General features: G+C 38.8%; 1 protein-coding gene across 1 annotated transcript in view; it reads left to right on the top strand.

The window, feature by feature from the left end:
• Positions 1–272: 272 nt before the first annotated feature.
• jph1a (junctophilin 1a) overlaps positions 273–15,230 on the top strand; it is a 57,268-nt gene continuing 42,310 nt past the window's right edge. The window contains exons 1-2 of the mRNA XM_051686939.1: positions 273–881; positions 3,738–4,500. Coding sequence (XP_051542899.1) covers positions 503–881; positions 3,738–4,500 — 1,142 coding nt within the window. The 5' untranslated portion in view covers positions 273–502. The remainder of the gene's footprint in view (positions 882–3,737; positions 4,501–15,230) is intronic.

The raw sequence follows: 15,230 nt of genomic DNA, 5'->3' as shown, positions 1-15,230 counted from the left end.
TAATGCCTTTATCAAAGATAATGCAGCCTTTTCGACAGCCTGCCAGAGAAATTCACCTGTCCGTGACACAGGAGGCGCTTTCTGAATCAGATTGCGCTGCCATTTGAACTTTGCCATATTTCTACCAGCAGTAGATATTTCAAAAGGCTCACGAGCAACCTGCTTCTTCTCAATTAGCTCAGAAGGGTGAAGTGGGCGGGGCCGCGGTAATGACGCGTGAGGATTGGCAGTGTCTGTCATCGCTGTCGCTGCTGACTCGTTGTGTCTGCTCTGCGCAGCGCCTGCGAGCGGAGGGAGTCGGTGAAGCGCAGCGGCGGTAATGATGCACTGAGCTGAGCCTGCCTCCTCATTCATACTCTCAAAACATCTCCATTGTGATTCATTCTCCCACAGTCGTCCTATTTTCATTGTTGGAAAAAGAAGATTTAATGAAAGAGAAAGAAAAGAAGAAGAAGAAGCGAGCGGCAACGTTACGGCTGTTTTTATTCGCATCGCATTCTGAATGACGGGCGGACGGTTCGACTTCGACGATGGAGGCACTTACTGTGGCGGATGGGAGGACGGGAAAGCCCACGGACAAGGCATCTGCACGGGACCCAAGGGTCAAGGCGAGTACGCCGGCTCCTGGTCCCACGGCTTTGAGATAGTTGGGGTTTACACCTGGCCCAGTGGGAACACGTACCATGGCTACTGGTCGCAGGGTAAACGACACGGGCTGGGTGTTGAGACCAAGGGGAAATGGCTCTATCGTGGGGAGTGGAGTCACGGGTTCAAGGGTCGCTATGGAGTTCGGCAGAGCATCAATACACCTGCAAGATACGATGGGACGTGGAGTAATGGACTACAGGATGGGTACGGGGTCGAGACCTATGGGGATGGTGGTAAGTGCAAATATTGGTGTGTTTATTTTCGAGACCACCTGTCAGGTCACAGGCAATTGCCGGTGTGTGTAAATAGAAACTGTGAATAGTGTAAAATAAATGTTTGTTTTTTGCCATAAATGCACATCATATATCAGGTTGCACATGCCATTTAAAGGAATAGTTCACCCAAAAATGAAAATCCTCTCATCATTTACTCTCCCTCATACCATCCCAGATGTGTGACTTTCTTTCTTCTGCTGAACAGAAATGAAGATTTTTAGAAGAATATTTCAGCTCTGTAGGTCCATACAATGCAGGTGAATGGTGACCAAAACTTTGAAGCTCCAAAAGCACATAAAGGCAGCATAAAAGTAATCCATATGACTCCAGTGGTTTAATCCATGTCTTCTGAAGCAATCCAATCGATTTTAAGTAAGAACAGACCAAAATTTAACTCCTTTTTCACTGTACATTTTGCCATTGCAGTCTCTAGGCATGATCATTTTTTAAGCTTGACTACACTTGATTTTAATCAAGCTTCAAATCATGATCACCAAGGAGACTCCTGATGTCAAGGTTTGTAGTGAAAAAGGAGTTATATTTTGGTCTGTTTCTCACCCCAAACCACTTAAATCGCTTCTCAAGACATGGATTAAACCACTGGAGTGGTATGGATTACTTTTATACTGCCGTTATGTGCTTCTTGGAGCTTCAAAATTTTGGTCACCATTCACATGCATTGTGAGGACCTACAGAGCTGAGATATTCCTTAAAAAAAAATTATTTATGTTCTGTGGAAGAAAGAGAGTCATACACATCTGTGATGGCATGAGGGTGAATTTTTGGGTGAACTATTGTTTTAATGGAAGCAAGATTGTCTAATTAACTTGAACTACAATATAATTTGTGCATGGCATTCTATTGCAAAGTGACAGCCAACATTTACTTAAAATATTGTATAATGACATGGAGCCACATTAGTTTCCTAAAGGTCCTCGCTGATTGAGAGATGTGCGTTGGTTGTCTCTGAGGCTGGTTGGAGATTGAGCTCAGATTAGGGTGAAACTGATGAGCTCTGTAATCTTTAGACAGATTTGCCACGCATCACTGATCAAGTGTGTAGTGGAAATGTCTTTACGATGTTTGACGTAGTCTTTATGCATAGTATTTGGCATAAACAAGTTCCAACTTTTGACAATTGAAATACAATTTTCATAATGTATGCTGTTCCAACCAGTTAAATATGTATTTTTTTTAACCTTTTTTGTGGGGTATACAAGTAGTACTACTAATGGCATAAACGAAAACATGAACAGATATTCATGCTTATTCAGTAATAGCTTATTCATACATTTCTTTGATTTGAATAAAACTAGTTCAGTTAGATGTTACCACATGAAGTACATTTTAAGGTTAGCTGACAAAACCTTTTTTTTTACCCTGCAATAACATTTGCATCTCAAATACAGTCCAAATTTACAATCAATTGCAGTCTGACTCTCAAGACTTCTTGTGATTGAAGATGTTAGCATCTGCCTAAAGAATCTGACACCCATTAGAGATGATTAGGTGGACGAAAACTGATATCAACCTTACACACTTCAAAACCAGAGTTAGCCATGACTAAGTGGTCATCTGAAGGAACTATTTACATATTTGCACTGGCATTGGACAATATTGTGTAATTTATCATTGCAATTAATTATAGCTCCATACCTATGGTGTTATAATTATTCAGTAATTAATTATGAATTGACAAATCCTGTTTTATTATTCATTATATTAATGCAAGATTATTATTAAAGGCAAAGTTCACCCAAAAATGAAAATACTGTCATCATTTACTCACCTTCATATTGTTCCAAATCCATAAGACATTGGGTCTGTTCCAAAACTTAATGAGCTACCTCGCTGTCTCCTGCCTACATAGGCAGCTATCTTCTATGGTAGCATCCTTACTGAAATGATGCCTCATAAGAGAGTGATTTGGAAATGCATAGGCGGCAGCCTATGAGCATAAATGAGCATAAATACGCACAGCACACACACATTTTGGGGAAAATAGTCGGTTTTGTGTCATATTAAACTGTTGTTTATTGATACTTTTCTGTAGTGAAAGGATTATAAGTATATTTATAATAAAAATTTATCTCGCTTCGTCCGCCATCTTGGATTTATTTTTCCGGCGAGCTCATCATGGTGCATTCTGGGATCGCCTACCTGGGGAAGGATACGTCTGATGCTGCCTTAGAATCTGGCCAAAACAAGATATCTTAAGAGGCAGCATAATTAAGATACCTACAGTACCTTTTGGAACAGCCTTCTTGTTGGGAGCACGCCTATGATGCTTTAAAATGCTGTCTCCGGAGGATGCTCACTAGGTTTTGGAACAGACCCTTACTTTCCATGGAATAAAGCAGGAGAAATTTTAAAGAATGTTGACACTGCTTAGTTTTTCATTCAATTAAAGTGAATGGTGACTGAGGGGACATCCACACTAATCATTTTAAGTTGCACTAATGCCATAATTTTTCCAAAGTATGCAATTATGGGGAACATTTTCAAAAGTGTCTGTTTTCGGTGGAGGAAAACGGCATTCCAGTGTGTGCAAAATACATACATTTTCAAATGAAAATAGATAAGTCTGGATGTGTCCATAATATTCTACCTAACATCTACTTTGGTGAGAACGAATGTCATCCAGGTTTGGAACAATATAAGTAAATGGTGGCAAAATTTAAATATTTGGATGAATTATTTCTTTTAGGCCAACTTCAGAGTATGAAACACCTTCACTGTGTGCTGTTCTTTAACTTAGCCTAATGTATAGTGACATAGCACATGAGTTTAATATTTTCTTTTCTGCTTCATAAGGCACTTATCAAGGCCAGTGGATGGGGGGCATGAGACACGGCTATGGTGTGCGCCAGAGTGTGCCTTATGGAATAGCCACAATTATTCGATCTCCGCTCCGCACCTCCCTGACCTCCCTAAGAAGTGTGCAGAGCAATGGCACCATACTGCAGGATGCCGTACCGGACACACCAGTTGGTAGCCGTGGTGGCTTTGTCTTGAATTTTCAGAGTGACACCGAAGTCGTCACCGGCAAGAAAAAGGGCCTGTTCCGCCGCGGGTCAATTTTTGGCAGCCTCCGACAGCTACGTAAATCAGACTCCAAAACATCAATCTCAAGCAAGCGGAGTTCGGCGCGAAGCGACGCCACCATGAGCCGCATCAGCTCCAGCGATGCCAACTCCACAATCAGCTATGGAGATGGAGAGGCGCCTGATGAATGCATACTTATGGAGGACCATGTGGACGCCACCACCACTGAGTCCTACATGGGCGAGTGGAAGAATGACAAACGCAATGGGTTTGGGGTCAGTGAGCGATCCAACGGGTTGAAGTATGAAGGTGAATGGATGAATAACAAGAGGCATGGATACGGATGCACAATATTTCCAGATGGAACCAAAGAGGAGGGAAAGTATAAGAATAACGTATTGGTGCGTGGGATAAGGAAGCAGCTTATTCCACTTAAAAACCACAAAACTAAAGAGAAGGTGGACAGGGCTGTGGAGGGGGCTCGAAGGGCAGCAGCTGTCGCCAGAACTAAAGTGGAAATAGCAGTTTCAAGGTAGGGCACCTCCTTTGCTGCAAAATTCAATGGTTAAAAGTCCTAGTAGGACAGTGTTTGGTGTCTATTAAAGGAATTGTTCACCCAAAAATTAAAATTCTGTGATTTACTCACCCTCATGTCATTCCAAACCCATATGACTCTCCTTATGTGGAACACAAAAAGAGAAATTTATAGCAGAATGTCCAAGCTGCTCTTTTACACACGAAAAGAGAATTACCATGGCTGTCAAGCAAGATTTTTATTAAATAACGACTTAAATGTCTGTCTGTTCCTCACACAAAGCTATCAAATGACTTCAGAAGAAATATATTGAAATATAGCATACGAGTTGTATGCACTACTTTTATGGTGCTTAATAGTACATTTTGGAGCCTGGCAGCACATGGTCCCCATTCACTTTCATTGTATGGAAGAGAGCAGCTTGGACAGTCTGCTAAACTTCTCCTTTTGAGTTCCACAGAAGAAAGAAAATCATATGGGTTTGAAACAACATTAGGGTGAGTGAATGATGACAGAATTTTAATTTTTGAGTGAACTAACCCTTTACTTTAGGTTTTGGCTGAACATTGTAACAGAAATGCATGAACAACACAACTGTAGAGCTATCAGGAATTAGTAAAATATCATTTGCAATCATGATGGCTTTCATGCTTCAGTGATCAAGGCTTCTGTAACATTCACAAGATTGTTACTGCATGTACTGTTAAGCTGGGATGTCTGCATGGTTCAGACGTATGGCTGCATTGGGGAAACTATTTACATATCATTCATTAACCATATGTCATATTACTATTTTTAGACTTAGCTTCAGACACCAACAATGTTCACATATCAGTGTATTTAACAGCTATTCTTTGATTCGTCTTATCAAATGGTTTGTCAGGAAGCCTGTTGTTGAGTTTTCAAGTTGTGCAAGCAACCTTTTAAAGGATTGGTGTCTATTATTTGTCCATAGCTCAGATGCACAAGGAGCAGTCATGGGGTCATGCATCTCAAGTACACTATTATGATGTTTGTTCTCTTGCCAAGAACTGCACTGGACAGACTGGCTGGGTAAACCATTTATTCAAGGTTCACAAATGCATAGCATTCTAAACAAGTCTTTGGGACACACGTGCCCATTTTCCTTTGACCGACAACTTTATGCACAACTTTATGTGCCATTTTTTAATAACATACAAAAACTTTGTCAAACTTCCTAAATCTTCTTCAGTCTTCAATAGACCTTATAGACTTCAAGCTCAGGTTGGTAAAACATTTTAACTATTACAAAAGTTAAATGGAACAAGCATGCAAAGAAATAAAATTTGTATGCTCACATTCACATGCACACATACTGTACATATAGGCTAGCTAGGTACTATACATACATGTAACCAGCATGCATTAGAGGTTACATGCAGCCATATTCCATTAGTGAGTCAAGGGATTATCCAAGTCTGGAATTTTGACACACAAACGTACACACACGTTTATAGTATTTTAAAGAAAAAAATTCAGGGTTAAATACGAGTTAAGCTCAATCAACAGCATTTGTGGCATACCACAAAAAAAATATATATATATATTATTTTCCCCACTTTTTGAAAAAATTAATATACATTTACAATGGCAGTAAATGGGGCTAATATTTGGAGGGTTTAAAGGCAGAAATGTGAAGCTTATAATTTTATAAAAGCACTTACATTAATTCTTCTGTTAAAACTTGTGTATTATTTCAGCTGTTAAGTTGTTTAAATCATCGTTTTTGCATTACATTTGAGGTTTAAGGGTTTACAGCTTTATGTCGTCATGGCCACAAAGTTGTAAAATTGGATATTACTTAGAAAAGGTTAGTAAGTGATTTTATCACACTAAAATTATATTAACATGCATATTGTTTGCGTCTTGTGGCCATACCTTTGAAACAGTGAGTATTTTAATGTTTTCAGATTGCCCCCATTCACTTCCATTGTAAGTGCCTCACTATAAGCCAGAATTTAGCTTTTTCAAAGAAAAGGAGGGACAGGTTGAATTTAATTTTTGTGGTAGTCAGTATTATGCCACAAATGCTGTCGATTGAGCTTAACTTGTATTTGAACCTACCTGTAAGATTCCTAATATAATATTTTAATATTGTAACTTTGTTGGTTTAAAAATATTTCAAATACTTAATACACAAGTGTTGCTGGTTTTACCTTCTACTATTGGTCCAAAGCCAACACATAAATTAGATGATCGTTATTAAGCGTTTACTTTTAATCCAAAGTGGTTTACGTGAGTAATTACAAGGCGAGTTCCCCAGTGAATAGAGCAGGAATATAATCACATATATCCTCTTTTTCTGGGTCACCCCTACTTGGGACTGCACCTGTAACCTTTGTGTAAGACTGTCAGCTATGCCAAGCTTTAACCCTACTCCACTAAACTAGTTCTACTGTAAGAGTAGCAGTTTAGATGAGTGTAATGAACATTGATTAAAAGCAGTGGAAATGTGTACTTTCAGCCCTGAGTAATTGATTTGAAGGCCACAGAAAAGGGAATGTATGTTTGTGTTTTCTGTATATCTGTGCGTGCATGTATATATTTGTGTTGTACCATTGTATCATGACCTTGATGTCCTGGCCACATGCTAGTGATCAATCAGTCAATAAATGCATAACATGATGCAATATGTTCAAAGGGGTCATACACTGTAGGCTAACTGAGGCTTGTTGATTTAAGTGGCACTTGCAGGCTGTTTCCAGTTTCACTCTATTTAGTGTAGCTGTGTATTTAAAAACGGTGTAAGTTATTATACATAAAGGAATGCAACATGCACTCAGAACATAGCATAGCATGTTTGTGTGCATGGTGCCCTGAACTGAGTATCTGGCATTTGTCCCTCAGGAGTGGCCTGTCTTCTGTGGTTACACCTCTCACTCACTGAGCAGTGGGTCAGGGTTACAGGACTCATGCTACAGGGTCATTACCAGTGCTATGAAATTAAAGTAAAGCCATTTTACTATGTATTACTTGCATTACAGCTGAGCAAGAGCTTGTTTGCAGGCTACACTCTTGGCTGGGTAGCATGGCTTTAGTAAATTGATACAGTAATACACTTATGAGTATAAAGTCCACACTATCCCTTACTCCTGCCTGGACCATGTCCCCCTCAAAGGCTCGTAAATATAATCCCTGTGGACCCCCCTTCCCCTTCAGGGACACTGCCCTTGCTGTGGTCAACAGATTCTGCTTTTCAAGGGGTTAGTGTGAAAGGTTAAGCTGTGTGCTTGGGTTAACTGTGAAAGGAAACATGATAAATTTTGTGTCAGGGCAATTACATAATATTACAGGTTCACATCAGGGTAAGACAGTATTTTAGAAAAGAAAACGGTGTTTACATTTTGACTGGTTGTACACAATATCGGGAGAAGCTTTAAAGGGATAGTTTACCTAGGCCTAAATGTTTTACACAACACATAAGGATACAGTATGTTTTAATTAATATCGCAATACAATGGCAGTGTATAGTGCCTCATTTTAAAGCTTAAAAAAGGTTCCCAAAGTATCATAAATAGGTTTATCATAATGATGACATGATTTAAACAACCTGGTCTCATGAACATTACGTGACTGAGGCTACATTTTTGCAAAACGAAATTCCGTGCCTTATTACACATCTGGCTGCAGTTTCCAAGTAAAATTCCCAGCAGGGGGCGCCAAAAGTAAGTGAAATGGTGTCATAAGGCCAATATTAGGTTTTATTGAGTAAAACATACTTTAACCTAAACCTAACCAATAGTGATCTAAAATCAAATGTGAAGAAACACAAAACAGACATCCTTACTCATGTCTAAACCTAACCGATAGTGACCAAAAACAAAATGAGAAATGAAAAGCACATTTTCTGAAGCAACCACATCATTTCGTGTCGCTTCTATGACAATCTCGTCTCACGTGTCAGATTGTGTGTTTGACTGGTCTCAAACCATGTACTTCAGAGTCCAAATTCCAGTCTATCAGGTGAGCTACCATGGAAGCTAATCACACTGGAATAAGTGTGTAAATGTTGATGAGTCTGTAATACAAGCGTTAAAATGTATAGTTTTTCAGATGATGCTCTACAGTAAAAGTGTTTTTATCATAACATAGCTGTGTGTGAGTAATAGTGCAAAGAAATAAGTGTTTATAAAGTCATTATCAGCCGTTTTAGTCATGCTTTGTATGACAGTTAATTGTTGTAGTGCCTCAACAATGTGTTAATTTCACCAGGAAACTGCGACGAAATGTAGAATTCGGCACGTAAAAGTCAGTTTGCAAAAATGTAGTTATAGTAAAGTTCATTCTATGAGACTATAGGTTGGATTTAAACCTGAAATTTAAGTCATATATCAGTGAAATTCTTGACGTCCGTTGCACATTCATGAGTTGTTTTTAGCGTTTAACCATGCAAGTTCTCGCATGGAGAACGTCGGGTAGTTTCTCACCAAAACCGATTGTATGCTTTCAGAAGATGCCTGCTGCTCCCCTGGCTATGCTAGTGATTATGAATGATAGACTGAGAGAGGTAGAAGAGCCCTTCACTTCTTCTGCCCACCTTTCTCACACCCTCTTCTCCCATCACACTCAGCTCCCCTTGATATTAGTCAGTCACCAAAAACAGGTGGCAGTAGAGTAGTGTTTAAATGCTCAATCAACATACAGACCTGTGCACTGTCTCTCTCCCCCTCTCTCTGTCTCTCTCTCTCTTATGCACTGGTGTGTCAGCAGCACAGAACTCCAACTGACTAAATAAGGCAAGGATGGAGTCAACTTATCAGCTCTGGACAGAAATACATAAGCCAGCAGCAGTTGATACAGTAGCCCATCACTGCCTGGCTGTCATCTGTCTTTCGTGCCAATAGAGTTCACATATGTTTATCGTCAATTGCAACAATGACCTCATCTGCCTTTGTTCTATACTCGCATACAAGCTCACAGATAAACACACACACACACACACACACACACACACACACACACACAATGAGTCAATTGGCCAGGAAAGGTAAAATAACTTTTGGAGATTAATTTTTAAATATCTAATCAGACATGTTGTTCTAAAATATTAGACCATGAAATTTAGGCTGTGGTTTCAGAGAAGGCTCAGAATCAAGATTGCTCTGCTACACAGTTTTTTACAGTGTGTGTGTAAAATCTCTTGGCGATTTCTACCTGCAGGAAAGAACAAAATGATTGTTTCGACAAACCGTTTGTCACCTGAGTTGCCCAATCCTGCTCATCTGTTTACTTAATGTTGACAGGTTATGAGTGAGGAGCCTGTCCACATCCAGCTCAACGCAGGCCCATGTGAGAGCCACTGTACCCTCCAGCACAGCCCGACCACTAAAATTAAACATGCTGATGCCGAACTCTCCGACAGTCCCCTGACCAGAGCTTAATATGAGCATCACATAAAAAGACTGATAGACGCAGCATTCATATTTTTAATTAATGCCTCCTGGAATTAGGACATGTAAATTAAAACTGTGGTGAAAACGGAAAGCACGCACGATAACATTTTAGTTTCACTCTTAATGTTGCCACAGCTGTAATTAGTTAGTAGGGTCCATTGCTGGGTGATTAGAATGTCAGCTCTGTTTTAAATAAGACAAATTATTGCAATTTGCATAATATCAATCGCGTTTAAAGCAAAGATTAGTTTGGCATCTGCCAGCTTTGACATGCGACCTCCCCAACCTCACCCTCCCTTTTGAAACAACATGACATTAATAACAGATAGATCTCAGTGAAGAGTAAAAATCAGGAACAGCACATGTCTGTCATTACAAACCTTTCTGACATTTTTTTATAGCACCTATTATCAATTAAGCACAAAGTGCTTGTAACAATGTTGTCAACAGGCAGACGAAGAGACGATGACGTGATGAACCCAAGTGCAGTTTTATTTACAAATGTGGAATCCCAAAAAAACCCTAACTATAAACGTGAACATAAACTAATTGACATGAAACTAGACCTGGCTTGGCCTGGCTTGGCTTGGCTTGGCTTGGCCTGGCCTGGCTTGGCTTGGCTTGGCTTGGCTTGGCTTGGCCTGGCTTGGCTTGGCTTGGCTTGGCTTGGCTTAACCCTAACCTAACCCTAACCCTAACCCTAACTAACCCTAACCTTAACCCTACACCCTAACCCCATCCTAACCCTAACCCTAACCCCCTAACCCTAACCCTAACCTACACCCTGGCCTGGCCTGGCTTGGCTTGGCTTGGCTTGGCCAAAACAACAAATTTACATTCACAATACCTCATACCAGACAATGGCAAACATGAGGGCTTAAATACAAGGACATGGGTTACAAGTAAACTAGACAATCAATCACAAGACTAAATTAATAAACAAGATAACAAGACTAAATGAACTTAAACCAATGAAAAGACAAGACTAATAACAAAGTAATCAAACAAAGAACCAATGAAAACAAGACAAATGAACAGGGGAAACACATGACAAGATCACATGAGGGAACAGGAAATCACATGACATGAACAGGAAAATAAACTTGAAAATAAAAGACATGAAAAACATGAACCAAAACACATAAACGTGACAGTGCTTCACAAAACATAAAATCAAGACACACTTTGTAAAACACAACACATTCATATAGTAATAAAAGCAAGTCTATACAAATGAGTTTTTAAACGAGACTTAAATACAGACACAGATTCAGCAAATCTAATATCCCTGGGCAGGCTGTTCCATAATCGTGGGCCTTCACTATAAAGGCTCTATCACCTTTAGTTTTGTATCTGGATCTTGGAACAGCCAACAGTTCACGACAAGAAGATCTAAGATGTTTCGTTAGGTCTTAAATGTTCTGCTAAATATTCTTGTGCCAGACCAGGTAATGCCTTATATGCAATCAATAAAATCTTAAAATCAACCCTAAAATGTATTGGTAACCAATGCAAAGTAGCTAAAACTAGTGATCGACCGATATGGGTTTTTTAATGGCCGATGCCGATATCGAGCAGGGTGGCCAATAGGCCGAAACAATGCTGATATATCATACAATTGAACATAAAATTGCTAAAAAAAAAAAAAAAAAGGAATAAACTCTTATTTAGCACTATATTTACTCAATTTCTCAATAAACTTTAACTTTGTAAAAAAGAATCTAAAAATTTTTTTTATTTTAAATGGTAGGTTCTTCTGATTTCTGTTTATTCATCAAATTTTTGTAATTTATTTGCACATGAAGAAGTTGTTAATATATTAGGAAGAAGGAAATAACAGTACACACAATAGTCCAGCAACCATGGTGGCATGTCCACGTTAGCAATCATATTTTCTCAAAAAATACCGAATCAAACCAATTGCCATACAGTGCATAGTGAATAAGACATTGACTCATAGCACATGTGAAGCACTTTTACTTTGAGTCACGCGCTCATGTGTATCCAACACGAGCTGCAATCTTCTGACAGTTTAAACGGCCTAGATCTCCTGCTTGGATTGCCACAGACTGACCATCATGAATCAGAGGAACTTTTGATTCTGAGCTTGAAGTTTTTGATTCTTGCAGATGGAATATGCGCTTCAGAGGAAGATATTAGATGAGCGCTCGACGGGAAGAAAACGCTGGATTTTTGTGAGGTTCATGAATGACATCTGTTTAAACGAGATATCTGCATAATTGCAGACGGTATATAATAGAATTTGTATTGATATTTGCCTTTTATCATTAGAAAAGTTACAGGGAACTGTTGAGGAGAGTCTGTTAGAATATGTGCTTCAGAGGAAGATTTATGAGCGCTCCACAGGATGCTGGATCTGCTGAGGTTGTGTGAGGTTGGTTTATTACATCTGTTTAAACAAGATATGCATATATTTGCTGATGGTATATGATATTATTTTTTTGATATTTGCCTTTTTATCATTAGACAAGACAGTTAAAAGTTACAGGGAACTGTTGAGGAGAGAGAGGTAGAATGAAACGGGCGGGCACTTTAACATTATGAGCTCAAACACATCTGCTGTGGCTCTGATATGTGGGTCATTTAAATGAGACTGTGTTGCACACTAGTCTATTATTGTAGTAACACGATGACACGTAACAACAAAACGAGCCGTGACTGGTCGTTTACATGTCTCAGTCGCTTCACATGCAACAGGCGATTCTCAGTGCCCTCAAGAAACAAATCGGCCAAATGGGAAAATTTATCAGCTGATGCCGATAATTAAACAATTCCGAATATTGGCCAGTTTATCAGCCTTGGCGATATATCGGTCGACCACTAGCTAAAACTAGAGTAATATGATTTGAATACCTAATTAGTGTCAAAAGTCTAGCTGCAGCATTTTACACTGATTGTAGCCGTGCTAAAGTGTGTTGATTTAAAGTTGAAAATGAGGCATTACAGTAATCAAGGCGAGACACATTAAAAGCATGTATAAGCTTCACTGTATACCAAAAACTCAAGACATGCCTAACCTTGTAAATGTTCCTTAACTGACTTGATTTTAAAATTTTAATTTGTATCAAAATAGACGCCCAAATTTTTCACTACCTGCTGAATATTTGGGATAACCTAACTAAGTGCTATCATAACCAATTCTAACAACATTATTATCAGCATTTAACTTAAAATTAAATGCCATCCAATTTTTTATATCTGCTACACACTTGAAAAACATTTAAATTAGTCTGATAATTTTGTATTTTCGAATCACAGATTTTTTTGTATGTGTGTGTGTGTACCATAACAGATCATAAAACAGTTTAATGCAACTTTTGCACTTTATTCTAAATCTTCACATGCCATACAGTAGCATTGTGTGAACAACAGACTGAAATTCAGGTTTGATTTGAGAGCTACAGCTGAAAGGAAGATGTTCTAAATTTCGGTCTGTTTCTAATACAAAACTGTCGTATATCTTCAGAAGACTTGAAATATATTGCATAAGTCATTTGGACTACTTTTATGCTATTTTAATGGTGCTTTTTTATCATTTTGGAGCTTGACAGCTAAAGTCCCCATTCACATTCAATATAAGGAAAAGAGAGTACATTCTTCAACATTGCTCTTTTTTGTTCCTCCTGAAAAGGAAAGATCTCCAAAGACATGAGGAAGAGTAAATGTTGACAAAAGTTTCATTTTTGTGTAAACTAGTCCTAAAATGTGCTAAAACTAATCCCAATGATCTGTATTCACTTCCTAGTGCTTTACGAATATCTCTGGCCTTTGTTTAATGCCATCACCTTTATTCTAAGAACATTAGATCATTCAGTAGGGTTAAAATCCTATGTGCTTATCTGAGAGCTTAAAGCTTGTATAGCCCTATATGACCCAATATGAATATATGAATCAGTACAGTGCCATATGGAATACGAAAACCTTGCTTTGATATTGCACAAGTGAACAGCAACATAATTAGATTAACAAGTGAACTTTTTAATGATTCCTTTTAACCTAGATTGTAATATAAGATGTATGCTAGAGTACGAATTGTGTGTTTGGGCCATATGGATTTGTTTGCTCATGAATTAAGTCAGTGGCTGGAAAACGGGCCCACTTCACCTGTCTGTATCAACTGCATGCTTCTGAATGGAAGGAAAGAAAGCAGGGTTTCGAGGGGCAGGAAACGGTTCTGCCCTAATTAAAATTGCAGCTGGAGCTTGATGTATTCTGTTGCCAGGCGATGTGACCTGTCTTCTAACAGGTTTCTGTGAATGTTGTGCAAGAGACTTCAAGTTCCTCAACCGATGTGAGCGTATGTTTAGGCTTACAAAGCTTTCACTTGAACGTACAACACGCAGTATCCTACTCTTCTGGAAGATGTGTATTTGCGTTTGTGTGTGTGTGTGTGTGTGGGTACGTGTTAAATGAGTATATGTGATCATGTTTGCTATAGCTGTCTTTATTCCGCTTGATTTGTAAATGCTATTTGTTAACACAGGGCCAGATGATGTGTAGAAGCACCTACCAGAGTGCTGTAGCGTTGGCATGGCAACCACATCCAGTCATCATGCCAGCATGCACTGCTTTTCCGCAATAGAAGTGTACTGCTCGCCCTGGCAGATGGTTCGCTCCTACTTCCTGTTCATTTAAATATTTTATTTAATAAAGAGTGAAAATGAGATAGCAAGAGCAATGTGATTACTCCACGCTGATCACAAGATAACCATGAAAGGATGCAGATTTCATTGAAAGGGTCCAAAGGATGCACACCTTTGCTAAAACAAAGCATTTGAAAACATGATAAGGTAAACATGAAAAGATAATTGGTGAACATTAAAATAAACAGGTGTTTATTTAATGATCAATGCTAAATTCTTAGTCTTAAAGGTGTAGTTCACCCAAAAATCAAAATTCTATCATCCTTTACTCACCTTCATGTTGTTCTAAACCCATATGACTGACTGTCTTCTGTGGAACACAAAATAACACTAAATTCACTTTTATTGCATGGCAAAAAGATGCAATGAAAATAAACTAACATTCTGCCTAACATCTCCTTTTGTGTTCCTTGGAAGAAAGAAGGTCATATGGATTTTATTCTATATACCGCTAGAATAATAAGAATAGTATGGAATTCCAGTCAAGGTTTGCTATAAATAAAACCACAGCAAAGTCACAAGCATACATTCATGCTTGCATACACTCAAGTTATCTAGGAGGACTGTGGGCAGGTGATATCAAGAGTGCTTGAAATCAGCAATGACTTCCACTTAAAGTGTCAAAAAGAGATTTCAGAGCTAATCCAGG

Source organism: Myxocyprinus asiaticus, chromosome 44, assembly GCF_019703515.2.
Source record: "Myxocyprinus asiaticus isolate MX2 ecotype Aquarium Trade chromosome 44, UBuf_Myxa_2, whole genome shotgun sequence".
Classification (NCBI taxonomy): domain Eukaryota; kingdom Metazoa; phylum Chordata; class Actinopteri; order Cypriniformes; family Catostomidae; genus Myxocyprinus; species Myxocyprinus asiaticus.
This window is presented reverse-complemented; position numbering and strand designations above follow the sequence as displayed.